We start from the raw sequence: 27888 nt of genomic DNA, 5'->3' as shown, positions 1-27888 counted from the left end.
CTGACGTCATCACTTCCGCAAGCCCCCCCTCCTCCTCCACTTCCAGTGTCGGCGGCGTTGGCTTCTACCGACAGAATCCAACATGGAGTAACCAGAGATGGGGCTCGTACGGGGCCATCCTCACCGACATCAACGCACGATTTCAATTACCGCATTTCAGCATGGGGCGCGACGGGATTAAATCGGTGGAGGTATTCCAAAGGGATTTACACTCTCGTGGATGCACTCGAATAATTGTAGTGAAGCCCTGAGAGACGAAGAAGAGAAGCAAGAAATAACGCAAACAGTAAAAAAAACACTCGGAAAACTAGGCTGCTACTGTTACGGGTGTGTGATCGAGGTGTTGGACGAGAAGGGCAAGACAAAATGAAGACACCACACAATGTACCCTCGGGTGGGATATTATTGTAGGTGAAACGAAAAAAAATGACCGAGGAAACACACCCAGACGAGTGAGTAGCCTATAACATTAGCTACTTGACAAAAGTAGCCGTAATTCTTATTTAGCATGTGATACGTTCTCTAATTATACCCATATTATGCATAACGAGAGTGGTGGACCTGAAGTTTTTCCTCAAAGTTGAAAATGCTTTGTTACAATGTAACGTAGGTGGACAGAGGAGCGGGATGGTTGCTGCCCCCCCCCCCCTCCCCTCAGGAACGACTTCAGTCTCGAACGAGGGAGAAGAGGGGGGGCGGGGGGGGTGGATCAGAAACATTTTATAAAGGGTTTACAGTGAAAAGTTTCAAAACTGCACTTCATGTTACAATTTGCCATGCAAATAACACGGCAGACGAATATCAACTTTGTATGTTGACCGCTATGTAAAATGATCTGGGTGCACGGTCACGGAAAAGTAGCTTTCGTTTGCATTGTGACGCTGTTGGCTAGAAAGTCTTTCTTTGTGGAGGACTGATATGCCATATCCGCCATTTCTTTTCGGAATCGCTCTCATTTGCATACTGTCCTTCATTCATAAAAATACCGACAGCATAGGCCGAGGGGGTGCGCGCTGCGTTGGCAGAGTACGCGAATATTTAATCATTTTCTAAGTAGGATCAAATATGAATGTCTAGTTGGAAAGTTAATCCTGTTGATTCAGTCTAATGATTACATCGCATTTTACTGCAGTTACCACATTTCCGCCCTAAAGCTTTTTGATTTTATTATAAGGACCTTGTACATTACGTTAGGCTATTATTCATAAGTTCTGCTGCAATAATAATCGGAATTCACTGGAAATTATTTCTAATGCACAGATTGTTTAATTTCTCTCTATTTCTACTGGGAAACCAATTTTCACACGAGCCATTTTCTCATGTAAAGTCCATTCCATCTTATAGGCCTACACACTTGCTTTTTAAAATAGATGTCCTATTGTTGCCTCCTCAGAAGGGAGGCGGAGGACCATCCTATTCATTGAATTTCATAAAAGTAGTGAAACACTTAGTTATAATTTTTAGATAACACTATATGTACTAAATATATTCACATTTCACCAAATAATAGGGATGGACAACTGCATTTTTTTTGACTGAGTACTTGTATGATATGTTTTTCTTAATTTGAGTACTTGAAAAACAAAAGGTCCACACTGGAAATATGTATGTGCGCATTTATCTATATGCCAACGATACATCATTTATCATAACCATTACAAATAACAAATCCTAATAGCTAAAATGCCCCAGTTGTCAATTTTTTAAAAAGTGCAGTTTTATAATGAATTCATTGAAATGGTGATTTCACCTGGTTATATTATATCATGGAACACAATCTTCAAAAGGTAGTAACCTTAGCAGTGGCGTTTGCTTGTAGAATCCTATCCTATACCATAGCGTTGTTTAAAAAAATATATAAAATTGCACCCAAGACTCTCTTTTAATTCCCAAGCCGTTAGTTACCACAGTAAAGACACACCTATTTTATAGTAAAAAAAAACATGATTTAATAGAACAGAATAAAATAGAACAGAATAGTGTGAAGTGATGTACATCTCCAAGTCTGGAATAATTATTCTCAGTGATTATTTTTTACCAGGCTCAATTTGATGAGTTAAAAGACCATTTTTTAGGGTTACAAACCAAAATCTGTCTTCGATATAGGTGCATTCAATGTAGTTGGCCTAGGCTTAATGATTCTGAAGAAAATATGCCATTTCTATTTATCAAACTAATGTTTTGCATATTTTCAGTGTGGAACCTGTCTATGCTTAGGGCATAGGCTAACCAATTATAGCACAGGCTAACCAATTCTAAACGGCACTAGCAGTTTGCAAAGTAGTGTTGCCATAGTCATAAACCCTGCCTATTTGTACAATTTCTCTTCTTAATATCAGATTTAAACCTAACCCTTAACCCTAACCTTACGCCTAACCTTAAATTAAGCCCAAAAAGTTTTCATACATTTTTACAATATAGACCATTTTGACTTTGTGGCTGTGGTAACTTGTAGCCTGAGCGGAAATTAGACTGGATGCAATTATTCGAAAACTACAGCTTGTTGTTGGAACACATATTTATTTACTTCAGTCAACCAGTCCATTTTGAATTTGTGATAAAACTGCTGTTATTTGGCAAGGAACGTAGCTTGTGTATCCCATCAGTTAGATGCATTTTTTTCCCGAAGGCTGAGCGGGAGGTTGTGTGTGGCACTTAGCATGTGTAGAGGGAGTGGTCGGAACGCAATTGAGTGAGACACGGTGGGAAAGGACATTTGGGGAGAAGAACGGTTTGATACATACATTTGACATTATAGTCATTTACCAGATGCTCTTATCCAGAGCGACTTACCGTTGTTAATAGACCTACATCATTTTTCATACTCGTCCCCTTTGGGAATCGAACCGATAACCCTAGCATTGCAAGCGCCATGCTCTACCAACTGAACCACACGGGACCCACTTGGTTTCGTTTTTGTTTGCCCCGCAAATGCATATGTACAAATTGAACACGGAGTTGAAGCAAATTAACGTTGTCTTCAAAGATGAGTTTCGACCAAATGTTTTTACAGTATTTGAAAAACGTGATCTCTGGTTAAAGATAGTTAGGATGTCCGTTGCTGTACTCAAATTACTCACACCCATCCCTACCAAATAACCGATTAAAACTCACTGTTTGTAATGGTCTGCAGTAGCCTCAACAGCACCCTCTAGGGCAGCACCTTGGGGTAGCCAGAGGACAGCTATTTTCTGTCCACCTCTGAGTACATTGACTTCAATACAAAACATAGGAGGCTCATGGTTCTCACTCTTCCATAGACTTATACAGTAACCCTAACCATATGTATACTTGTTGTATTTTTTCTTCTTCTTAGTTTACCTTTCACTTACTTAGCTAATGTATCAAATTTAGCCTACTCAACAACCTGACTCAGAGGTGGCTTAAGCTTTCCAACACTTGAACTCTTCTAAGTCAAGTTAAGCTTTTGGTTTCATTCATTTATTGCCACTGTGGCCCACCAACTGCTTGCTATACACTACTGTTTGATAGTAAACCCAAAATGCAATCCATGGTGTACAAACATGTTAGTTCTAGTTTGTTGACTATAACGTTAATATGGTGACAGCGATGTAGGCTGTGTAGCGGTTAGAAGTTACGATATGAAGGTTTGGCTTGTTAGAGGTTTATTGTGCCTGGTCACAGGCATCTGTTCTGTTGTGCACTGAATTCCACAAGCGAAGGGAAAAGGAGCGAGGAGTAGCGTAGATCGAAATAATTAAGTGATGATTCTGTGTGTGGCTGCTATGAAAGTGAACTGTGGGTGATAAGATCAGCTAGTTGCAGGCAAGCATGTGCAAGGCGGTATTGAATGTGTCAGTCACTTTGAATACTCCAATTTGTCTCTATACCGGTGCACCTACGATATAAACTTTAATTTGTAGGCTAGGTTGTAGCAACCTCATGATGGGTATAGGGCAAATTCGATTATCATGTAGTAGCCAAAACCTGTTACACTGAGCTGGGCGAATGAAATATGAATGACACTCATCCATGCTGTAGGCCAGGGTGAATTCAGAAAAAGTGGGACATTTTTTGCATTTCGGTCTTCTGTAATGTCTTTTGATGTCTAGCCAACATGTTAGCCCAACAAATGATACAATGGTCATCCCTAATATTAAATGGCACTCACCACAACTGGCCTACACGTTCTATAAGGCATATGTTTCTGGGTGTAGAGTACACCTTGGCGGTTTGGCAATAAAGGTTCTGTTGCTCATAGCTTTATGTCCTTTGTCTTGCGTGTAGAGATTTGGCAATAGCCTACTCCTTCAGGTCATGGGGTTATCTTTTCTTACAATGATTTCTGGTACACTCACACACACCTATAGGTAAACACATGACTCGGATGGTAACGTAAAGGGAAATCTAATCGTTTGAGCTTGGGAAATATTTACCCGAACTGAAAGTGCTAAAAGAAGCCGGTTACTTCAATCCATAACCATTGGCGTTGACATTTCTTAAGCAATTGAACATGATTGAATGGTGGGAATGTTGGAACAAAGTGGCCGTGGCAACGTTTCATGAGTGCACAAAAGGATACGTGGGATGCTCAAGTTCTCTAATGATATCACAGGTTTTAGTACCCCGAGCAACAGGCCAAAGTAGTTACACAACAGTGTTCCTGTAAATTCCAGCTACATACAGTACACAACTGTTAAAGACTGTTTTATTATATCTATCCAAATGGCTAAATGTGGTCCAGTTTTATTGGTCTAAGTGCAATAAAACTCAGCTGTACTATTCTAGACAGCAAATTTGTGAGGCGTTGCCTTGCATTCCCCCAATTGCACCCCCCGTTTCCGGAGGTTTGGTTGGCTATTGATCACAGTAATGACGCCACAGAACCAACAATTTCTGAGCTGTCAATAATGCCACCGAGGGGAGAAAATGACATTGAGGAAAGGTCAACACAACTGTCCCCAGCTTCCCAGCCCCATTACTGCCCTGGATCGATTTCATATCAACCCTTCCCTTCCATGAGCTGGGCCGGCAGGGTTCAGCTCAACAACGGCAGAGATGAAACTATTGGAGCCAAATTGTCGCTGTTGTCATCCCCCCCCTACCGAAAGGTTGTTTGAACGTCAACAAAAAATATGCCTCATTGCCCATAGGCTTATTGTCTATCACCAATGATACAAAGCTTGTTATTACATGAATAATACTGTACTTCATTCATGTGCTTTACTTGTAGACTGTCTCTTTCATTCTAAGGTCTTGATCCTGACTTAAACTGTCCCAAACTTTGAGGGACTCGAAAGGTGGCCAACCTCTACACTACAAAAACTGTTGGGCTTTTTTCCCGAGTGATTGGGAAGTCATTCTCCATGTTTGCCATTTGGTCTACAGGCCATGTGACATGACTAATGGAAGATGGATTTCCTTTACTTCAGTTCAATAGTGGCATCGCACATGTCCACATTCTGCCTCTATCGACCTGCTCGCGTTTTGGATATCTGTCGACGGGGGAGCTCATGTGAAAGCGCTGCACCAAGGTCACAGAGTGCCCTTTTCCCTATTCCCCGGGTTTGGTTGACTTGGTTAAAGAGCATAGTCACTCTCTTTGTAATGGCGAGGGAACTCATTCTCAGTGTTTGGCAGTGACCAAGTGAAAACACCATCTGCTCCATCTCTCCGCTGATAGGGGAACTGAGATCTGACCATTTTGTATGGGGGTGATGTCATAAGCATGTGTGGAGTTTGCATTAGTTTTCCCCGGTGTGAGTGGGCCACCTGAGGCAACAATGTGCTGGAATGGCTGAACCTGTACATCCAGCCGGTGGGACTTTGGCGCAAAGTTTGCTTTAGCAGCGTCAATGGCAAGGCCCCACGTGAACGGTTTGACATGACTAGTTTAGCAGATATTAGTTTTGGGCAGGTAACAGGCAGTTCAGTTTACTGTAGCAAAGAACTAGTTATATTCCTAGTTATTCCCATCCCAATGTACAGTACATTTGCTCCAATAGAGGTTTGAAAAGACTGTCCCCAAAAAAAAATCACACACAAAAAAAAACTCAGAAGCTTCTTTTAGAAGTGTAGTCTACAACTTCAAGACAATAACTTTATCCTGTAGAAAATTGTCACTAACATATTCAGTCTTGATGCCCCATTGAGGACCAATCAACACTACCAACAGGCTTCTTGGCTAATTTAATTTTTTAATTTTTAATTTTACCTTTATTTAACTAGGCAAGTCAGTTAATTGATTATTGGATTTTATGCAATTTTATGCGATTGTGTGTGTTTAGGGGGTTAAAGGCAGATTTTTTTATTTTACCATTATTTTACTAGGCAAGTCAGTTAAGAACAAATTCTTATCTTCAATGACGGCCTAGGAACAGTGGGTTAACTGCCTGTTCAGGGGCAGAATGACAGATTTTGTACCTTGTCAGCTCGGGGATGAGGTAAGAGGTAAGATTAGGGAAGCTGTATCACATCCTTTTTCTTATCAGCGAAAGGGTGCAGAGGTTGGAACAATTTGAGTTTAAAAAAAAAATGTATCCCTGTGTGTCAGTTTGTTTTATTTTCTTTGTTTATTTTGGCAGTAGGTTTGACAGTGTGGTTATGGAACAGCTGTTTAGGTAACAATTACATTTCTGTACGCAAATACCTTTCGGTATGCAAAATGAAAAGTGCTGTTAAACTACAGTACCAGTCACAAGTTTGGACACCTACTTATTCAAGGGTTTTTCTTTATTTTTTTTACTATTTTCTACATTATAGAATAATAGCGAAGACATCAACTGAAATAACACATATGGAATCATCTAGTAAAGAAGTATCTCCTTTCCTATAGTAGTAGTGGTGTTGTGTGTCTGGAGTATATTAATAAAGTGTGTTGCTGCACTCTGTCTACACTGCCACCACCAGGCATGTGGTCTGTAGCCACAGATTACATGCCTCTCATTTTCTATCCAATTTCAGCTGCCAGCCATACTATGACATCTTCATTCTGAATTTAGTATACCTTCCATATCAAGGTCCCGTAAATACTAGAGCGTACTATACTAATTGGAGAGGGATGTTGTATAGTGAAGGGGCGAAACTGTGGTGTAGATATTGGAGGAGGCGGAACAGTCGGCGTGGAGTCCTACATGCATATGTATTTATATTAAGAAGAAAAAAGATGACCACTGAGTTTTATTATAGAGTTCACCATATATATATATATATATCAGTCAGGTGTTTACATACACTTCGGTTGGAGTCATTAAAACTAGTTTTTCAACCACTCCACTAATTTGTTAACAAACTATAGTTTTGGCAAGTCGGTTAAGGACATCTACTTTGTGCATGACACAAGTAATTTTTCCAACAATTGTTTACAAATCATTTCACTTACATTTCACTGTATCACAATTTCAGTGGGTCAGAAGTTTACATACACTAAGTTGACAGGAACATTCCAGAAAATGTCATGGCGTTCGAAGCTTCTGATTGACTCAAATGATGTCAATTAGCCTATTGGAGGTGTACCTGTGGATGTATTTCAAGGCCTACCTTCAAACTCAGTGCCTCTTTGCTTGACATCAGGGGAAAATCAAAAGAAATCATCCAAGACCTCAGAAACAAATTTGTAGACCTCCACAAGTCTGGTTCATCATTGGGAGCTATTTCCAAATGCCTGAAGGTACCATGTTCATCTGTACAAACAATCGTACGCAAGTATAAACACCATGGGACCACACCGCCGTCACACCACTCAGGAAGGAGACACGTTCTGTCTCCTTTAGATGAATGTACTTTGGTGCGAAAAGTGCAAATCAATCCCAGAACAACAGCAAAGGACCTTGTGAAGGTGCTTCCTAGGCTGTCAATTAAAATAACAATGTGTTCTTAACTGACTTGCCTAGTTAAGTAAAGGTATAAAGAAAATGGTGCCCAAAAATACATATTTCCGATTGTTATATGAACTTGAAATCGGCCCTAATTAATCGGCCGACCTCTAATGGAGAGTAGATCCCACCATTAGCATACAATAACTCAATTTGTTTCAGTTCTGGTGGGACTGGCCTATTTTGGGCTAGAATATGAATATTTAGGCCTTAACCCTACTTGTTTGTTGGAATCGTTTATCCCAATCAAAAATCGACCTATTTCATGTACAGTTGTCTATGAACCTCTGAGCCTTGATGGACCCATTTCTGCGCTGCTTTGCTTTGTCTGGTTCATCAAGTAAGTTCATCAAGTTCTCCACACCTCAAACTCAAGGAAAGTATCCCATGACGTTAACTTCGTTACCGGCCAGCACCTTGTACAAAATCCTCATCACTAGATATCCTTGGGCCGTTTATGATGGCCTGTGATGGAGAAACAAGAGCTTGGAGGGGAAACCGATGAGCTGTCCTGGATGGGAGCTGCCAGAGAGGAAAAAGGATAGGGAGAGGAAAGAAAGGACTATCGATCACCTATGTTTCTCTATTCTGAGCCATGGATGACATCACCCCAGGTCTTTCACACCTACCCGTGGGTTGGGTTTGTACATTGTAAACCTTTTAACCTCCTGTTATGAGCCTGACAAAGTTAGGACACCGGGCAAACACTCCCGATAGAAGTCCAGTCAGAGCTGAGTAATATTCAACCCACATTCTTCTGACCTGCTTGCTAGCAAGAGCCATGGAATGTACATGCTCTTTGCTCTCTGTTTTCAGTTGCTTCAAATTCCTTTAGTGCTCAGTGAGGATCCTGTGTGTGAGAACAAGCCCACTCCTCATGTGTGTTTAGGTAGTGGTGGACTTAGGCCATGTTCCCCCGCTTCTCCCCTCACCCCTCCTTGACGGATGAGGATGGAGTGTGCTGTGTGCCACTGCCGGCAAATGCGGAATGGCTGCCGGGCGATGACTCATGCTCAACACACACACACTCTCCACTCTCTTGCTCCCTCTGTCTCTCACACCACACACACACACACACACAAGCGCCATCTGCTTGTCAAGGAGACTGAATCATACGGTACGTAGGGAAGCACTTTTGAGCAAACAGCCTGGAAGTCAGGCACGGCCGTTGCTGCTTCCACCATGGTCAGGCTGGTGATTGGGATGTTGCGTCGTTTCGCACACCGCGACCGTCTACCGATGGAGACCACGAGGAATTTGTGACCGTGGCCGCGGGGTGTTGGAGAGATGTCCGATTATAAAAGGCAAGCCGTCGGGTTTTTGTATTTCTGCTGCTTCCCCCTGGTTTCTGCTAGCCGTGTCTTTCTGTGTCTACTCTGCAGTGTTCTCCTCCTCGCTCATATTCTGGGTGGCTGTTGCTGGAGGGGCTGCTGCTCGTGACTCTACTGCTTGGTGAGGATACGGTTTTGTTTTGGCTGTGGCAGAATAGGTTAGATGAGCGAAGCAATGCTGCCACCTTTTACAGAGGAGATTTGGTGTTTCCGTAAACGCCGGGGGACTCTCTCTGGCTTGTGCTCTCAGGGCTTTAGATGTGTAATCATAGGTGAGTACATTCGCTGGCACTCTGCGAGATTGTTATGAATCATCCATGTGGGCTCCATGTTCATGGATCTCAGGGAGATGGATCGTCAGCCTTGTTTGCAAAGACGGGCTTTATTCAGACATTCTCTTCCTTTTATACCCAGGTTATTGGTCAAAACTCAATAAATATTCATTGTGTTTGTAAGTGCCGCCAAGGTATATGGGATAATCATATGGTGTGTGTGTGTGTGTGACAGAGAAGATGTGGGAGAGAGGGGTGACCTCTGCAGAGGGAGAGGAATTACTCCCCTCTTTAGTATGTACTATTATGGCCGCTGCATTCCAGGAGTGTCAACAAAACCCGAGCTTATCGTGCTCTGGGGGTGGGTCGGCTGTGGAGTCATCATCCCTCATATGATATCAAAACTGCCTGTCCCCCAGTATTTGTCAAAGAATTGACCATGTCTAGTGCCACATATACCCAATTGATTGCTGCTGATTTTAATTCATTTGTAACCCTTTTGCATTGTCGCTTCTAGTTAGGTGTCCTTATTTCTCTGGTGTGCATTTCTCATGCGTCTTGGCATGGTAGGTACATGTCTGAGTTGGGCCTAGCTTGTCTGAGGGTGTATGTGTGGGAGTGTTAGTGGAGGTGTACCATCACCCATGCTCTCTTCAAATGCCAGATGGACAGCTAGTTTACCATTATTAAAACCAATGGGCACATAGACATCTTTCAACTGCTATGGGCGTAAAATTCCTGCCCAATATATCGCCAAATAGTTTGATCTGAGGTAGTGTCATGCGCACAATTGTGCTGTACCCATGGTATAGCAACGCTGATTCTTACAGGACTAGACTTGCCTCAGTATCCCTTTGAGAGGCCGTGATGACTAGAAAGACAAATGTAAATGTGCATGAGGAGTAGTGTGAGGGTGCGATTAGGGAGGTGACAGGTTGAGAATCAATGGAGATTTCAGCGGCCATGACTTTTTGTAAATCTGCGTTCTTCATATCTGGTCTCGAAGGCAGCTGCTTGAATAGCTGATATTTGGTACCCTTTTTCAGCAGCTTGGCGATATCATTTGAAATACTATGTCATGCAAAGCCATACCACTGCTAATGGGAGTTCTTCTTAATAGCTGTGTTTAATTGGTGCTAGTTTGTTTGTGTCTGTTCAAATATGGCAGAAGGTGAGGGGGTGATGCAGAGTACGTTCGCGGACCAATTTCACAGCGCAGATGTACGCGTGACTCATAATTTTCGGGGGGGGGGGGTTTGTTCGCGAAAAAGGGGTTTCGTCCTGTGGCTGTATGCAAATATGTAGGTTTCATTTGTATCAGTAGTTTTGTTTTGTTGTGTTTGCACTGCAAAGCAGGTCCACGATTGTGACCTCGTGTCACCTCATGTTTCAGCGTGATAATCCACGGCCCCGTGTTGCAATTATCTGTACACAAGTCTTGGAAGCTAAAAATGTCCCAGTTATTCCATGTCCTGCATAGTCACCAGACATGTCACCCATTGAGCATGTTTGGGATGCTCTGGATTGACGCGTACGATAGTGTGTTCCAGTTCCTGCCAATATTCAGGAGCTTCACACAGCCATTGAAGAGGAGCGCGACAACATTCCACAGATCACAACAGCCTGATCAACTCTATGCGAAGTAGATGTGTCTCGCTGCGTGAGGCAAATCGTGGTCACACCAGATACTGACTGGTTTTCTGATCCACACCCCTACTTTTTTCTAAGGTACAGTATCTGTTACCAACAGATGCAGTCATGTGAAATCCATAGATTAGGGCCTAATGAATTTATTTCAGTTGACTGATTTATTTATATGAACTGCAACTCAGTAAAACATTTTGAAATTGTTGCATTTATATTTTTGTTAAAAAATATAGTGAGTTACAGTTCATATAAGGAAATGAGTCAATTGAAATAAATTCATTAGTCCCTAATCGATGGATTTTATGTTAATGTCAGATGATTTCTTTTCCCCACAAAAGGGCTTTATTACAGATAAATACTCCTCAGTTTCATCAGCTGTCCGGGTGGCTGGACACACATGATCCCGCAGGTGAAGATGCAGAGTGTGGAGGTCCTGGTCTGGCTTGGTTACACATGGTCTGTGGTTGTGAGGCCGGTTGGATGTACTGCCAAATTTTCTAAAACAACTTTGGCTTATGGTAGAGAAATTAATATTCAATTAATCAGATTTGGTGGGCATTCCTGCCAATTGCACACTCTCTCAGCTTGAGATATCTGTGGTATTGTTGTGTGACACAACTGCACATTTTAGTGGTCTTTTATTTCCCCCAGCACAAGGTCCACCTGTGTAATGATCATGCTGTTTAAATCAGCTTCATATGCCACACTTGTCAGGTGGATGGATTATCTTGGCAAAGGATAATGCTCACTAACAGGGATGTAAACCAATTTGTGCACAACATTTGAGAGAAATAAGCTTTTTGTGCGTAACTAACATTTCTAGGATCTTTTATTTCAGCTCATGAAACATGGGACCAACACTTTACATGTTGCATTTATATTTTTGTTCAGTGTAGTATATTCAGTGTATAACACACATCCAGGCTGCGTAAGGGCTATTTGACCAAGGAGAGTGATGGAGTGCTGTATCAGATGACCTGGTCTCCACTATCACCCGACCTCAACCCAATTGAGATGTTTTGGGATGAGTTGGACCGCAGAGTGAAGGAAAAGCATTCCTCATGAAGCTGGTTTAGAGAATGCCAAGAGTGTGCAAAGCTGTCAAGGCAAAAGGGTGGCTACTTTAAAGAATCTAAAATATATTTAGATTTGTATAACACTTTTTTTTGGTTACTACATGATTCCATATGTTATTTCATATTTTTGATGTCTTCAAATGTACAATGTAGAAAATAGTACAAATAAAGAAAAACCCTTGAATGCGTAGGTGTGTCCAAACCTTTGACTGGTACTGTGTTTGTATGTCCAGGTGAAGTTGGAAGTTTACATACACCTTAGCCAAATAGATTTAAACTCAGTTTTTCACAATTCCTGACATTAAATCCTCGTAAAAATGTTTTAGGTCAGTTAGGATTACCACTTTATTTTAAGAATGTGAAATGTCAGAATAATAGTGATTTATTTCAGCTTTTATTTCTTTCATCACATTCCCAATGGGTCAGATGTTTACATACACTCAATTAGTATTTGGTAGCATTGTTTTTAAATTGTTTAACTTCGGTCAAATGTTTTGGGTTGCCTTCCACAAGCTTCTCACAATACGTTGGGTGAATTCTGGCCCATTCCTCCCGGCAGAGCTGGTGTAACCGAGTCAGGTTTGTAGCCCTCCTTGCCCGCACACGCTTTTTCAGTTCTGCCCACAAATTTTCTATAGGATTGAGGTCAGGGCTTTGTGATGGCCACTCCAATACCTTGACTTTGTTGTCCTTAAGCCATTTTGCCACAACTTTTGAAGTATGCTTGGGGTCATTGTCCATTTGGAAGAACCATTTTGTGACCAAGCTTTAACTTCCTGACTGATGTTGCTTCAATATATCCACATTTCCTTTCTCATGAGGCCATCTATTTTGTGAAGTGCACCAGTCCCTCCTACAGCAAAGCACCCCCACAACATGATGCTGCCACCCCCATGCTTCACGGTTGGGATGGTGTTCTTCGGCTTGTAAGCCTCCCCCTTTTTCCTCCTAACATAACGATGGTCATTATGGCCAAAGGGTCATCAGACCAGAGGACATTTCTCCAAAAAGTACGATCTTTGTCCCCATGTGCAGTTGCAAACCGCAGTCTGGCTTTTTTAATGGCGGTTTTGGAGCAGTGGCTTAATGCTGAGCGGCCTTTCAGGTTATGTCGATATAGGACCCGTTTTGTTTTTTTAAAAACCTTTATTTAACTAGGCAAGTCATTTAAGAACCAATTCTTATTTTCAATGACAGCATAGGAACAGTGGGTTAACTGCCTTGTTTAGGGACAGAACAACAGATATTTACCTTGTCAAGCTCAGGGATTCAATCTTGCAACCTTTCGGTTACAAGTCCAAAAATCGATGCTCTAACCACTAGGCTACCTGCCGTTTTACTGTGGATTGGATACTTTTGTACCCGTTTCCGCCAGCATCTTCACAAGGTCCTTTGCTGCTGTTCTGGGATTGGTTTGCACTTTTAACACCAAAGTACTTTCATCTCTAGGAGACAGAACGCTTCTTCTTTCTGAGCGGTATGACGGCTGCATGGTCCCATGGTGTTTATACTTGGGTACTATTGTTTGTACAGATGAACGTGGTACCTTCAGGCATTTGGAAATTGCTCCCAAGGTTGAACCAGACTTGTGGAAGTCTACCATTTTCTTTCCAAGGTCTTGGCTGATTTCTTTTGATTTTCCCATGATGTCAAGCAGAGAGGCACTGAGTTGGAAGGTAGGCCTTGAAATACATCCACAGGTGCACCTCCAATAGGCTAATTGGCATCATTTGAGTGAATCAGAAGCTTCTAAAGCCATGACATTTTCTGGAATTTTCCAAGCTGTTTAAAAAGTCACAGCCAACTTAGTGTATGTAAACTTCTGGCCATCTGGAATTGTGATACAGTGAAATAATCTGTCTGTAAACAATTGTTGGAAAAATGACTTGTCATGCACAAAGTAGATGTCCTTAACCGACTTGCCAAAACTATAGTTTGTTAACAAGAAATTGGTGGAGTGGTTAAAAAAGATGGGCAAAAGAACAGGCTGAACAGAAGAACTCTGCCTAGAAGGCCAGCATCCCGGGGTCGCCTCTTCACTGTTGATGTTGAGACCGGTGTTTTGCCGGTACTATTTAATGAAGCTGTCAGTTGAGGACATGTGAGGCATCTGTTTCTCAAACTAGACACTCCAATGTACTTGTCCTCTTGCTCAGTTGTGCACCGGGGCCTCCCACTCCTCTTTCTATTCTGGTTAGTGCCAGTTTGCGCTGTTCTGTGAAGGGAGTAGTACACAGAGTTGTATGAGAACTTCAGTTTCTTGGCAATTTCTCACATGGAGTAGCCATCATTTCTCAGAACAAGAATAGACTGACGAGTTTCAGAAGAAAGTTATTTGTTTCTGGCCATTTTGAGCCTGTAATCGAACCCATAAAATGCTGATGCTCCAGATACTCAACTAGTCTAAATAAGGCCAGTTTTATTGCTTCTTCAATCAGAACAACAGTTTTCAGCTGTGCTAACATAATTGCAAAAGGGTTTTCTAATTATCCTTTATAAGTTAGCCTTTTTTTAAATTATAAACCTGGATTAGCGAACACAAACTGCCATTTGAACACAGGAGCGATGGTTTCTGATAGGCGTACGAGGCCCATTATGTAGATGTTCCATTTTTTTTAAATCAGCCTTTTCCAGCTACAGTAGTCATTTACAACAGTAACAATGTCTACACTGTAATTCTGATCAATTTGATGTTATTTTACTGGACAAACATTTATGCTTTTCTTTCAAAAACAAAGACATTTCCTAAGTGACCCCAAACTTTTGAACGGTTGTGTGTGTATGTGTGAGCACCTGCTCTATAATTTCACTGTCCCTCTTTCCCATGCTAACTGACTGACCCCAACTTTCTCCCTCTGGCAACCATACAGTGACAGCTACATTGTGCGTGTCAAAGCGGTGGTCATGACCCGGGACGACTCGAGTGGCGGTTGGCTGGCCCAGGACGGTGGGTGCCTCAGCCGTGTGGGCGTGTGCAAGGTGCTGTCGGCCGAGCTGCTGGGCCGAAGCAGCTTCCTCATCCACGGCGAGCGCCTCAAAGACAAACAGGTGAAGACCCAGCTAGCACTCAGACCCAAATCCAGAGTATATATATATATATATATATGCCATTTAGCAGACGCTTTTATCCAAAGCGACTTACAGTCATGTGTGCATACATTCTACGTATGGGTGGTCCCGGGAATCGAACCCACTACCCTGGCGTTACAAGCGCCATGCTCTACCAACTGTGCTACAGAAGGACCAGAGTAACAACAGTAAGAATTAGCTCACTAGCTTCCGAAGTAAGAAGTGTCGTTGGTAAAGTGGGATTGAATCCCGTCCAGGGCAGACGAGGGTCGATTCTGTCACACACATTTTAGAATGTATTCACAAATCCTTTATTGTCACCAGTTAACGGTTTTCGGGAATGTTATTGTCATAATTTCAGATATCGGTCCTCAGCTTTTTTTCTCTGTTGCTCTTTCTGTTCCTTTTATAGATAATTCAGGTTGTAGAATCAGTGTGGGCTTGATGTAAAGAGGATTGTAAGTTCGATCATACTTTGTTAGGAGCATGGTTTAGTTTATAGTCCATTCAAACGTGTGCCTCCTCCCAGGTGATTCTGGAATGCTTCCTGAAGAAGGATCTGGTGTACACCAAGGCCACGCCCACATTTCACCACTGGAAAGTGGACAACAAGAAGTGTGGCTTGACGTTCCAGAGCCCGGCCGACGCACGTGCCTTCGACCGTGGGGTCAGGAAAGCCATGGAGGATCTGACGGAAGGTACGGGAGGGGAAGGCGAGGACTATGAGGGCTGTGTCTCAATGCTCTTGAATGGTATACATCTTTTTAATAGCCACTGATAGATGGAAGAGATGGATTGGTAACCACCTTATCAAATGTGTTCAGATCATCATAGTAAGAAAAGGAAGATGTTTGATCCTATGGGGATGTGGAAGTCCAGCTGAAGTTTTTCAGCCTCCTGCGCTGCAGGTTACTCACCATCGGCTCGTTCTGCCATCTTTGTTTTCCAGGATCTACCACCTCTTCTTCGACCATCCAGAACGAGGCCGAGTTGGGTGACGACGATGTTTTCACTGTGAGTTCCTCTATTGTAGTTTTAAACACCAGCAAGTTCAGGGACATTATGAACACTTGAGAGAATCCAAGGTTGTCTTTTTTTGGTTAGGGTCAGGATTTTAGTCCCACCCATAAACTCTGGGCTTCATATCAATGGAGACTAGATGGTATGTTTCCCATCTATGGTCATGGCTGCCCACTTGCATGTTGGACTCCATATGGTTTCCGTCTGTAAGATCACCTCTAGTCTGTGCTTGGTCGGACTTTTCTCTCGCCTTCACTTATAGACCTTTTTCTTTTTGGAAGTACGTGTGAACATTTCCCCCAAAAGCTATTTTTATTTGGCCCATTTCGGGAAGAGATGGCCCTTTGTTTTTGAGTAAGAGATGGCTGGTGTGATAGTAACAGGCGGCTGGTGGGGGGGGGAGGAAGGAAGGAGGGGTAGGTATCCTGTAGTGTTTTGACCAGACTCCGCCGCAGCTTGGCATTTTGGTTTGTCGCCGTCACAGGAGATGAGGTGCAGCAGGCGGGGGTCGCGAGGTCTCTTCCTGCCCCCCACTCCCCCTCCTCTAAAACTGTCATTAGCAGCTGCTTCCTAGCAAACTGCCTCTGTGATTTAACACCAGGGGAGGGGGAAGGAGGGGAGGACTGAGAGAAGGGAACGCCTTGTGTTTCTCTCTCTCATGTTGAACAGTCTGGAGAGAGCTGGGGGTTTTTGGCCAGCCCTCTTGGAAGAGGGAGTTGCTGTGCGTGTGCGCACACTGATTCTTCCTTCAGCTGTGTTTTGACTTGCCTCCGTTGTGGATTTCTGCAGATGGATGTTTTTGTTAGCCAGCAATTGTGCATGTTGAAAGAGCACGTTACGAAGCAAACGTCTAAATAACTTCATTGCGAATGCTCGAGATGATTAAACATGCTAATTTACTCAAGTGCAGAAGCTGTGAAACGGCATGTGGCTAGCATAGTTCAGGTTCCCAAGCTACCAGCTTTGACACATTAGACAAGATGTGCCACTTCCATCTATTTAAGATCTCTTTAAGGGCTCCCGAGTGGCGCAGCGGTCTAAGGCACTGCATATCAGTGCTAGAGGTGTCACCTAAAGACCCTGGTTCGATTCCAGGCTGTATCACACCAGACCGTGATTGGGAGTCCCAGGGTGGCACAATTGGCCCATCATCGTTAGGGTTTGGCCGGGGTAGGCCGTCATTGTTATTTACAATCGGTTCTTAACGGACTTGTCTATTTAAATAAAGGTTAAAATAACAAGAAAGCCCGCACACTCTTCAAGCTCCCAATTCACTGCTTTATTGACAACGCTTCAATCTGAAATGGATCTTCGTCAGTTCAAACTAACAAACGGAGTGCTCACTTCCCAAAATATACCCATTTCACGTCATGACCATTACGCACATGACACATGGTGGGTGTGGAAACAATTCACTTTTGTGCACAATCAATCATAATTAATCACGGAGGTACATAAAGGATTATATACAAATGGTTTCAAGTTAAAAACGTAGGCAACTATAAAAAAGATTGTTGGAATACCCGCCCATATGTCCATTACTCGCAAGAGGCGGCGTGGTGGCCGTAGAAATAATTCCAGTGACCTATTTCAAAAACAACTTGTGTATCTCTAATAAATTGAGATCAATGAGATGGGCACACAAAGTACTTACAGAATCTAACAATAAAGTGCGTTCAGAAAGTATTCAGACCCCTTGAGTCCCCCCTTATCAATCTACACACAATGCCCCATAATGAATACTTTCTGAATGCACTGTAGATAAATGCCCCATAATGAATACTTTCCGAATGCACTGTAGATAAATGCCCCATAATGAATACTTTCTGAATGCACTGTAGATAAATGCCCCATAATGAATACTTTCCGAATGCACTGTAGATAAATGCCCCATAATGAATACTTTCCGAATGCACTGTAGATAAATGCGCAAAACATTTTCCCCCGTGCATTGTGTTCTTAAAAAATGTTATTTTTTATTTCCATACAAGTACTGAAAAGAAATCATCGGAATACTCCAACAGTCAAAACATTTCAAATACCCATCCCTACCCAGAGCGAGCTAGAATGTGGCCACCTCCGGTAGTTCACTAGATCACTGCCCTGAATGCCAGCTCCGTTCCTGGCATGAATAACATGAAAACCTCAAGGCATCAAAAGCATCAGTCCAGTAAGTCATACATTCCTGCACAGATATAACTGCAGTGTGTGTTGCTGTTATATCACAGGGTTTTGAATAGCCCTAATTTCCAGGGAGAGGAGAGTGAGGGAGATTGTACATGAGTCATAGTGTTGCATCTGCAGTGGAGGCCTCTGCCTGGCAGCCTCCATCCCAACTGCTGCTAGCTGCTGCCTGACCCACTGTAAATGTACCCAGCCTACACGCAGTTAGCTATCCTAGCAGACTAACCCTTTACTACCACTGTACTCTGACTACACACTGTTAGCAAGGCTAGCGGACATGCTTAATATGTTACTTATTTATCAAGCAGACACACTCACACTTAAAGGCTCACTAAAATGTTGAGATTTAGGTTTTTCTACTTACCCAAAGTCTCTGCGTGCAGTTTTGAGATAATTGACGTAAACATATCGTTAGTTTAGGGCAAAGTTGAAGGTGCATAAAGATGTCGGAATTCAGATATGACGTCATGGTTTTTAACACTACCCATGGAGCTTTTAAACTACGGTGAGCAACATGGTTCAATGTGTCAATAAATCAGCACTGTGAACTTTTTTTTCAAGTTTTTGATATTGCTCGTGTCTTGGAGCTTAAATTGGGATCATGTATACTGTGCTTCTGACGATACAAAAAAAAAGAGTAGGCCTAACACAGAGCAAACTTGGCAAACAAGGCATTTGTGGTAAGTGCATGGATCTTTTATACACCTTCGCCATTCCTGGAAGTCTCCCATTACAGTAGCCAGCTCCTCTCAAAAGCATGGAAATAGACTTTACAACTGAACCAAAGCTGGGTGGTTGGTCATTTTAGTCTTACAAAAAACTATACATAGTAAACAATATTTTATACATTTGGTTATTTTACTGATAATCATAAGAAACGTGATTCTATCCACTTCTCTGACCCGTTGTCACATGGAGATGTATAGATATCAGATCATTGTATGATTACCATTGTGGTGCCTGTGAGCGCCATTGAGGCCGATAAAACTTTATAGATCTTTGTGACGACGGGAAAGAGAACGACGTGGATAGAAGATCAGTCAAAGTAACACATGTGCTATGTTTAGCTTTGTAAGACTATACGTTTTGGAGTAGTTGGAAGATCTATTTCCCTGCTTTTGATCGGCGCTGGCTACTGTACCCGGGAGACTCCCAGAAATTGCTCTAAGCTAACGATATGCTAACTTGAATCTTCTCCAAACGGCACACAGAGACATAAAACATGGTTTTCAATGAGCTCGTCTGACTCTGGGTAAGTAGAAAGATGACCTAAATCTAGAAGTCTCGCAGTGTCCCTTTACGCTAGCATACATGCTAACACATTACTAAACATGCTGATAAACGTGATGCTGATAATACTACCAAGCTCAAGAGAAAAGACGCTACTTAAGAACTCAACGAAGAAATGGTTAAGTACTACACTACTACTACTAAAATAAACTGAGATGGACCTACACTGCTACACAACTTTATTCCCTCAACGTTAATAATAGCAACCTAGGCTAATTAATCCGTCCATTGTAACTAATTTGCTTTCCTCTTGTCTGGCGTACCTAGCCTTTATCCTAAATCTGATGGTGATGGGAAGTCCAGGTCCTTACACTCGCTTAACCCTCTTGCTCTTCCTTTTTTTCCTCCTTCTCCCTTCCGATTGCATCAAAGCGGAAAAGGGCCTAGCGTGTCGTTTCCACAGGATGTCCAGTCGGAGGGAAGAGGGCCCGTCAGTAATCCGTCACTGCCTCCCTGTTTACATAGCTGGCCCTACTTAGAAAAAGCAGGCCCGCTCAAGGGAACGCTTCAATTCGCCTCGGTTGCAGCCCCCCTGTTTTTTTTTATTTTTTATTTTGGAATCTAGCCTCATTCCCCTGTGGCCCAGAGAGCTAGCCTGAAGGAGGGGGAAGGTCACATTGTATTCGATAGGATCTGTCTTTTTTGAAAAGCCTGAGGGAACTGAAGTCCGGGCACAGATGGAGGAGAGAGGACAATGACAAATGACCTTTACCCCCCACACCCCCCAGGCGCTAGAACAATATTAGTCAAGAGTAAATAAGACACTCCCTGGGATGATGCAATACTTCCTCCTCTTTTTGGAAGGTCTGGTGTGACTGGTGAGATTTGGACAGACTGTTGGAATGTCTCCCTTTGGGGCTTGTGGGGGGATGTTTAACAAGGGTGCAGGAGGCTCAAACACCTCACCCTGTGTGTGTGTGTAGTCTTACCCTTTTGGACATCAGGGTCTTTTTGAATGGGCTGCTGGTGAGTAGACTGTCCACTCTGTAGTGTCGATGAGGCCGAGGGTAGTTTTAGAATCGCCAGCTGCCGCGAGTTCCATTCCTGTGTCTGGTCTGGAGGCTAAATTGATAATTAGCTCAGCCACAAATACACCCCTCCCCAACCACAGAAATAATTCCAAGCACAGGAACATACACACACTTACAAATGCGCGCGCACACAAACACACTCACAATTAGACCCTGTCGCACACATCCCCCAACCTGCCCCACAGTAATTACACTTAGCACAACACACAACACCATTTGACTTTTCCTGTGCTCTAGGGCACAGTGGCTAGAAGCTGGCTTGTGCGTTTGTTACTCTGTAAATACATCAAAGGGCTCCTTCCCTTAATCTCCCATCTTTATTCACCTCCATTCACGCCCAAACCAAGAGATGATGAAAATCTTCTAACAAGGCAAGAGGTATGCCTTTGAAATCAGACGCTGCGCCACACACATCTCACATCTCTCCCCAAGCAACACGCTTGGTGGACTTCCGTGGCTTTTGTGATGAACATGGGCAATTTAGCCCTTTCACATTCCAAAGGTCTTGCGCTATTAGTGCTCTAGAGCATTTTTCCCCTCGAGAAAGCCCCACTGTCGGAGTAAATATCTGAACAGGGTCTGTGTTTGTAATCATCTCCATCAGACGGGCCCCGGTTCGCCTCCTAAAGAACCTTTCTCAACCTTAACCAAGCTCTTGGCATCGCCCGAGGAAGGGATACCACTTTTAGCTTTGGCCGGGGCTCGCCGAAAGCCCTCGATAGCAAGAGAGTCTGTCTGTCCTATAAACCTGGGACTAAGAAACCAGAAACCGTCCAAAGTGAATGAGAATGTACGAGAGAGGTGGTGCTCTCATTTTGAGATCATATGCTGTGGCCTGATTCCCTCTTCTGATTACCGCAGCCTAGTGGTCCTCTGGCACACAGTGTTGCGGTGAGGCGAACGAGGGAACCGAGTTAGCTCAAAAGCACCCCCCCCACATGAAAGAGGTGCCCCGTGCCGGCCTCAACTGGTGACGCAATCGACCACACTTCTGGTCTTGCTCGATGCTAAAGGGGCTGTAAGTCGTAACTCTCCGAGCTGGAATTAATTTAACCTACACTCAATATTAACAAAAAGGGGAGTCTTCAGATTTTTTTTTACCACTCTTTTGTTCTTGGGTGGCGTGGGGGGTTGTTGGTTAATTGCATACAGAAGTAGAGAGATTTAGACTGAGCCATGGCACACTTTTACCTTAGCAATGGCCCACTGAGCACGTGCCATGTGCAGGTCGGTTTGTTGGTCTCTGTGTAAAGGGCCAATGGGAGTCTGCTTCCCGCACGGGTTCTCGTGCCCAATCGAGGGTGTCGTTATCTCCCCATCTCCAAAATTAGTGGTATCGTTCATTACATCACTAAGCGTAACCAAACACAATGTTCCAGAAAGCATGTTTTCTATTGTGAAGCTTGGCCGGATATTCCTTGTGTAGTCGTGGGTCGTGTTCATTAGACTGCAAGCGGAAGAAATTGGGCAAACGGGAGGGGCGATCTAAAGCTGTCCAATAAGACATGTAAAATGTCTGTTGCTTGCCCTAATGAACAGGACCCTGTCCTGACTCATGTTCGGTTTGGTCTTGTCTCTCAGAATGCCACCGACAGCTCGTCCAACTCCTCCCACTCCCAGAAGAAGGAGCCCCTGCAGCTGCAGACCCTGGCCCCGCCCAGCTTCTGCGAGCCGCGCCGCCACCACTGCATCCTGGGCCACTTCTACGACCAGCACCGACCCTCGGACCACTACTTCCTGGATCAGGTGGGTGGCTGGGGGACGACAGTGGCGAAGGTGGGTCACCAAAACTTTGTTAGTTGAAAAGAAAAATCACATGTGTTGGAGCTAGGGGGTTGCGGCTATATTCTTTACTACAATGGGTAGGTGGGAGGGACAGAGGGAATGAGTGTTCTTGAAGCATAAACTATTTTGCTAGTGTGATGATGTATTTCAAGTTGGGCCTGGAAGTTACCTGCTTGTTGGAAGACATGTTTAGATGCCCCATGTCAGTTTTGTACTTTTATAGACTGGTCTGTGTAGTTCTCATTTTTTTTTTGTTGCTCTCCTTCATCTCTACAGTCAGTTCCCATGTTCCCACGCCACGTCAGCTTCCAGGTGGAGGAGGAGGAGATCGTGCGCATCAACCCTCGCGAGCGGACCTGGCTGACTGGGTACGAGGACTACCGGCACGCCACCGCCACGCGCGACAAGCTCATCCAGCACCCCGAGGACGCCTACGTGCACTTCGCCAAGAGCGAGCCGCCTAAGCACGACTACACCTACCCTTACCCCCTGGGCCTTGACCCCCACCAGCATGCAAGGGACCCCAAGATAGGCTGCGTGGACCGACTTGGTGGGGGCGGACTTATCGGGGGACACAGGGCGGTGGTCACAGCCCAGCCCCGCACTCTCCAGCTCAAGGGCAAGCGGCGGAAGGAGGACGGCGAGCGCTCGCGCTGCGTCTACTGCCGGGACATGTTCAACCACGAGGAGAACAGGCGCGGGCGGTGCCAGGAGGCGCCGGACCCAATCCAGACGTGCATCCACCGGGTCAGCTTCATGTGGTGCGCGGACAGCCTGCTCTACCACTGCATGTCAGACCCGGAGGGCGACTACTCGGACCCGTGCTCGTGCGACACCAGCGATGAGCGCTTCTGCCTGCGCTGGCTGGCTCTGGTTGGGCTGTCGCTGCTGGCCCCCTGCATGTGCTGCTATGCCCCCCTGCGCGCCTGCTACCGCTGCGGGGTGGCCTGCCACTGCTGCGGGGGCAAGCACAAAGCTGTGGGCTGAGTGCCAGGAGGGAGAGTAGAACAGAGACCCATGGAAGGGACTGGACCGGAAGAGTGTGGCCCCGCTATTCTTTTGTTTTGTGTTTTTGTTTTCGCTGTTGTGTCTCTCGGCCAAATTCCAGATGGGAAAACAATTGGCTTGTCCCGATTCTTTTCGATTTGGAAATTTCTCTCGGTGGAAAGAAAGAAAAAATAAGTTTCCTTTTTAAATTTTTATAGGGGTACCCTGCCTACGGCTTCCACGTCCTTGCATTACAAAGACTAAAACAATGAATATTCATATATAAATATTATATAAACAGGTACTTTATATTTTTACACATGTTTTAAAGGCTTGAATATTTTTACCAGTGTTTTGTGTGAGGTCAGTGTGAGCGTTGTTTTCTGAGGGGGGGCTCTCACTTTGTGTTCCCCTCGCATGGCTCACCACCAATCACAGATCAAGCTGGTTCCCGCCTGTAAAGCAGAGGCACTTAAGTCAAGGGTGTGTCCTTAATGGTACCATATTGCTGATAAAGTGCACTACTTTTGATCATAGCCCAATGGGCCCTTGTCTAACGTAGTGCAATATATAGGTAATAGACTGCCATGTGGGATGCAGCCCCAACTGTGATCACGTCTGCCCCTCCCAGCCAATGAAACAAAAGAAAAGGCAAACGTTTAACCAGTGTTTCCTCATTCTGCACCTTGACTACTCCTGACCTAGCCTGTTCCCAGATCAATTAGACCTACTCCTGACCTAGCCTGTTCCCAGATCAATTAGACCTACTCCTGACCTAGCCTGTTCCCAGATCAATTAGACCTACTCCTGACCTAGCCTGTTCCCAGATCAATTAGACCTACTCCTGACCTAGCCTGTTCCCAGATCAATTAGACCTACTCCTGACCTAGCCTGTTCCCAGATCAATTAGACCTACTCCTGACCTAGCCTGTTCCCAGATCAATTAGACCTACTCCTGACCTAGCCTGTTCCCAGATCAATTAGACCTGGGGCCAGGCTACCCCTGACTATACAGATTTTTTAAAACCAAATTAAACCCAATATCAATGAATGTCAGTGGAGACACGCCTGGAAAAAACCTGAATGTACCATTCTACTGCTTGGTCAAATTAGACTGACTGTATTGTGGATTTGACCCAGAACCAAATCTAAAATGGGTCAGGGGTACTTGAGTATTGGATGGGGAAACTCTGCTTTAGACACTTAATCTGTAGGGTTGTGTGTGTCTGTGTGACTTCCTATGTGCAAAAGTCTGGAAAATGGAATGGGCAACAATGTATCCCTGATTGCTATTGTTGTGACTTCAACTAAAAGCCAAAATGACAAAATAAGCTGCAGCGTTTATATAGAGTATCTAAATTGGTCTTTTTTTCTCTTCTTTTTTTAAACATAATAATCCTCAATCAACCGTTTATTACAGTGGAGGAGAACTCAAGCCTTGGGTAACTTTTTATTCAGTTGATATTTGATGATAATCTTTTGATATAGTTATTTATTTGCCTTGCTAAATTTAGACACCAGCCTAGGGGGTTATAAGAGGAAGGGAACAGTCCCATTTGTAAACTAAACACAGCCAAGAGGGGAAGAGGAGAGATTTTTGTCACCTTTTGAGATGGAGGATGACCTTGTCCACACTACAGTGTCATTGGTGCTCTCTTATGCGTGTCTTTTTTCCTTTTGTCTTTCAAAAGGATACTCAACGAGGCTAACTGTCAGGGAATCGCTATCTATATAGTTTTGCTCAACTTTAGCTCGAGAGAAAGACACACCGCTTTGATCTGGTTGTTCATCGTTCCCCACAAGGGTATAAGATAGTGGGTTCTCCCAACAAAGGGACGTGCTGGCACACCCTATTCACCTAATCGTGTTCTTCAGTCTATACCACGATTAGCTGATACAGGTGCGTTACTGCAGGGCTGGAACGAAAGGCTGCACACCCAGTAGCTCTCCCAAGACCAGAGTTGGAGACAAGTGGAGAAGTGTTGAATCTATTCTTCTGTAGTCCAATAACTCCCTCTCCCTGGTCTTTTACTCAGTATTACATTACAGCCAAGGGCAAGGGAGGAGGCTGTCTGTCAGCCAATCGCATCAGTCAAGATGGTGTCAAAATATATACACAAATAAAATGGGCGCTACAGCATGAATATACATCAACATATGTACGGTTGAAGTCGGGATGTTTACATTCACTTATGTTGGAGTCATTAAAACTAGTTTTTCAACCACTCCACTAATTTCTTGTTAACAACTATAGTTTTGGCAAGTCGGTTAGGACATCTACTTTGTGCATGACAAGTAATTTCCCAACGATTGTTTACAGACAGATTATATCACTTATTCACTGTATCACAATTCCAGTGGGTCAGAAGTTGACTGCGCCTTTAAACGGCTTGGACAATTCCAGAAAATTATGTCATGGCTTTAGAAGCTTCTGATAGGCTAATTGACATTTGAGTCAATTGGAGGTGTACCTGTGGATGTATTTCAAGGCCTACCTTCAAACTCAGTGCCTCTTTGCTTGACATCATGGGAAAATCAAAAGAAATCAGCCAAGACCTCAGAAAAAAAATATTGTAGACCTCCACAAGTCTGGTTCATCCTTGGGAGCAATTTCCAAATGCCTGAAGGTACCATATTCATCTGTACAAACAATAGTACGCAAATATAAACACCATGGGACCACGCTGCCGCATACCGCTCAGGAAGGAGACACTTTCTGTCTCCTAGAGATGAACGTGCGAAATGTGTGAATCAATCCCAAAGCAACAGCAAAGGACCTTCTGAAGATGCTGGAGGAAACGGGTACAAAAGTATCTATATCCTCAGTAAAACTAGTCCGATATCGACATAACCTGAAAGGCCGCTCAGCAAGGAAGAAGCCACTTCTCCAAAACTGCCATAAAAATGCCAGACTACAGTTTGCAACTGCACATGGGGACAAAGATCGTGCTTTTTGGAGAAATGTCCTCTGGTCTGATGAAACAAAAATAGTACTGTTTGGACATAATGACCATCGTTATGTTTGGAGGAAAAGGGGGAGGCTTGCAAGCCAAAACACATCCCAACCGTGAAGCACGGGGGTGGCAGCATCATGTTGTGGGGGTGCTTTGCTGCAGGAGGGACTGGTGCACTTCACAAAATAGATGGCATCATGCGGGAGGGAAAATTGTGGATATATCGAAGCAACATCTGAAGACATCAGTCAGGAAGTTAAAGCTTGGTCGCAAATGGGTCTTCCATATGGACAATGACCCCAACAAGCACACTTCCAAAGTTATGGCAAAATGGCTTTAGGTTGGGAAAACTCCTTGTGTCATGCACAAAGTAGATGTTCTAACCAGCTTGCCAAAACTATAGTTTGTTAACAAGAAATGTGTGGAGTGGTTGAAAAACGAGTTTTAATGACTCCAACCTTAGTGTATGTTAACTTCCGACTTCAACTGTATATATGTATTGAAACAACAAAAACTAGCCTCCCATTTAAAACCACCCTGTAAACTCACCTCGTGGGAGGAACATTGTTTGATTTTTTTTCCCCCTGTAAGGAAGCACAACACTAATCAGAAAAAACCTTATGAACAATATGCGCAAATTCCTGTGAAGTACCCGGTCTCGAGTCGAATCAACGTGGCAGAAAATACATCTTATGCGATCGATCGCAATCATACATGAACTAATCGTCATAACCATTCGAGTTCCGAGCCATGTCTGGAGTTAAATGGGCGACGGCATCATGGCGTTGCGGGTTCTGTACAAAAGCTGTCGTTGTGTCCGTCTTTCTCTTTACCCTCTCTATCTATCTCTCTCTCTCTCTCTCTCTCTCTCTCTCTCTCTCTGCCTTTCTTCCTTCCATTTTTCTGCTGTGTGTCCCTGTTTGTCAGCTTTGCAATATTGTTGCCATTCATTGTAGAGAAGATCCCAGTTTTATTTTTCTATCTGTGGTAAAAGAAAAGTTAACCAAAAGCAGTTTGTCTGTTTTGGTGCAGTGTCTAATTCCTGCACACATTGAACTATTAAAGGAAAGTGCCTGAAGCATCCTCTTCATCTATCTCATGTATACTTAGTATTTTCTCTTTTTATGTTTAAAGAAACAGTTAAATCGATTGTTTTCTGTTTGTTTGTTTTTTTACAATCTAAGTTTTTACCTCTGTAAAAAAAAAAGCTAAAATATATATAGATATATATATATATCTATCAAGTGTATGATGTACATTTTAAGTTCTATTTTTGTATTGTTTCCAATATGATCATCACGACTCTTTGCTTTTAAAAAGAAAAAATGAGAAAAGAGAAATTAACATCTGTATAAATGCCAATACATCATATGGAAACTAACAGAAGCATGGCCTGGATAGTAAGTA

At 43.5% G+C, this 27888-nt stretch overlaps 2 protein-coding genes across 4 annotated transcripts in view; one reads left to right on the top strand and one right to left on the bottom strand.

Moving 5' to 3' along the window:
- Positions 1-19225, bottom strand: part of LOC118365012 (homeobox protein Meis1) — a 70747-nt gene extending 51522 nt beyond the window's left edge. Inside the window, exon 1 of one of the 2 annotated variants that reach the window (XM_052490639.1) lies at positions 18799-19225. In XM_052490639.1, coding sequence (XP_052346599.1) covers positions 18799-18903 — 105 coding nt within the window. In that variant the 5' untranslated portion in view covers positions 18904-19225. The remainder of the gene's footprint in view (positions 1-18798) is intronic. The other variant, XM_052490638.1, reaches the window with a different exon arrangement.
- On the top strand, positions 39-27888 carry LOC118365011 (sprouty-related, EVH1 domain-containing protein 2-like). 2 transcript variants are annotated; one of them, XM_035746894.2, is made up of 6 exons: positions 39-452; positions 15032-15209; positions 15760-15928; positions 16180-16244; positions 22337-22501; positions 22817-27888. In XM_035746894.2, exons 1-6 carry the CDS (start codon positions 427-429, stop codon positions 23525-23527), a joined length of 1314 nt encoding a protein of 437 aa, XP_035602787.1. In that variant the 5' UTR covers positions 39-426; the 3' UTR covers positions 23528-27888. The 2 variants fall into 2 exon arrangements, with proteins under 2 accessions (XP_035602787.1, XP_035602786.1); XM_035746893.2 differs by having other exon boundaries at positions 22337-22531.

This window comes from Oncorhynchus keta, chromosome 32, assembly GCF_023373465.1.
Source record: "Oncorhynchus keta strain PuntledgeMale-10-30-2019 chromosome 32, Oket_V2, whole genome shotgun sequence".
NCBI lineage: Eukaryota > Metazoa > Chordata > Actinopteri > Salmoniformes > Salmonidae > Oncorhynchus > Oncorhynchus keta.
Note: the sequence above shows the minus strand (reverse complement) of the source record. Positions and strands in the feature narration are given on the sequence as shown.

Coding starts and splice junctions, on each gene's coding strand:
- LOC118365011 (XM_035746893.2), top strand. CDS start 427: ATGACCGAGGAAACACACCCAGACGA. Junction 15,210..15,759: donor AGCGCCTCAAAGACAAACAG/GTGAAGACCCAG, acceptor GCCTCCTCCCAG/GTGATTCTGGAATGCTTCCT. Junction 16,245..22,336: donor GTGACGACGATGTTTTCACT/GTGAGTTCCTCT, acceptor CTTGTCTCTCAG/AATGCCACCGACAGCTCGTC.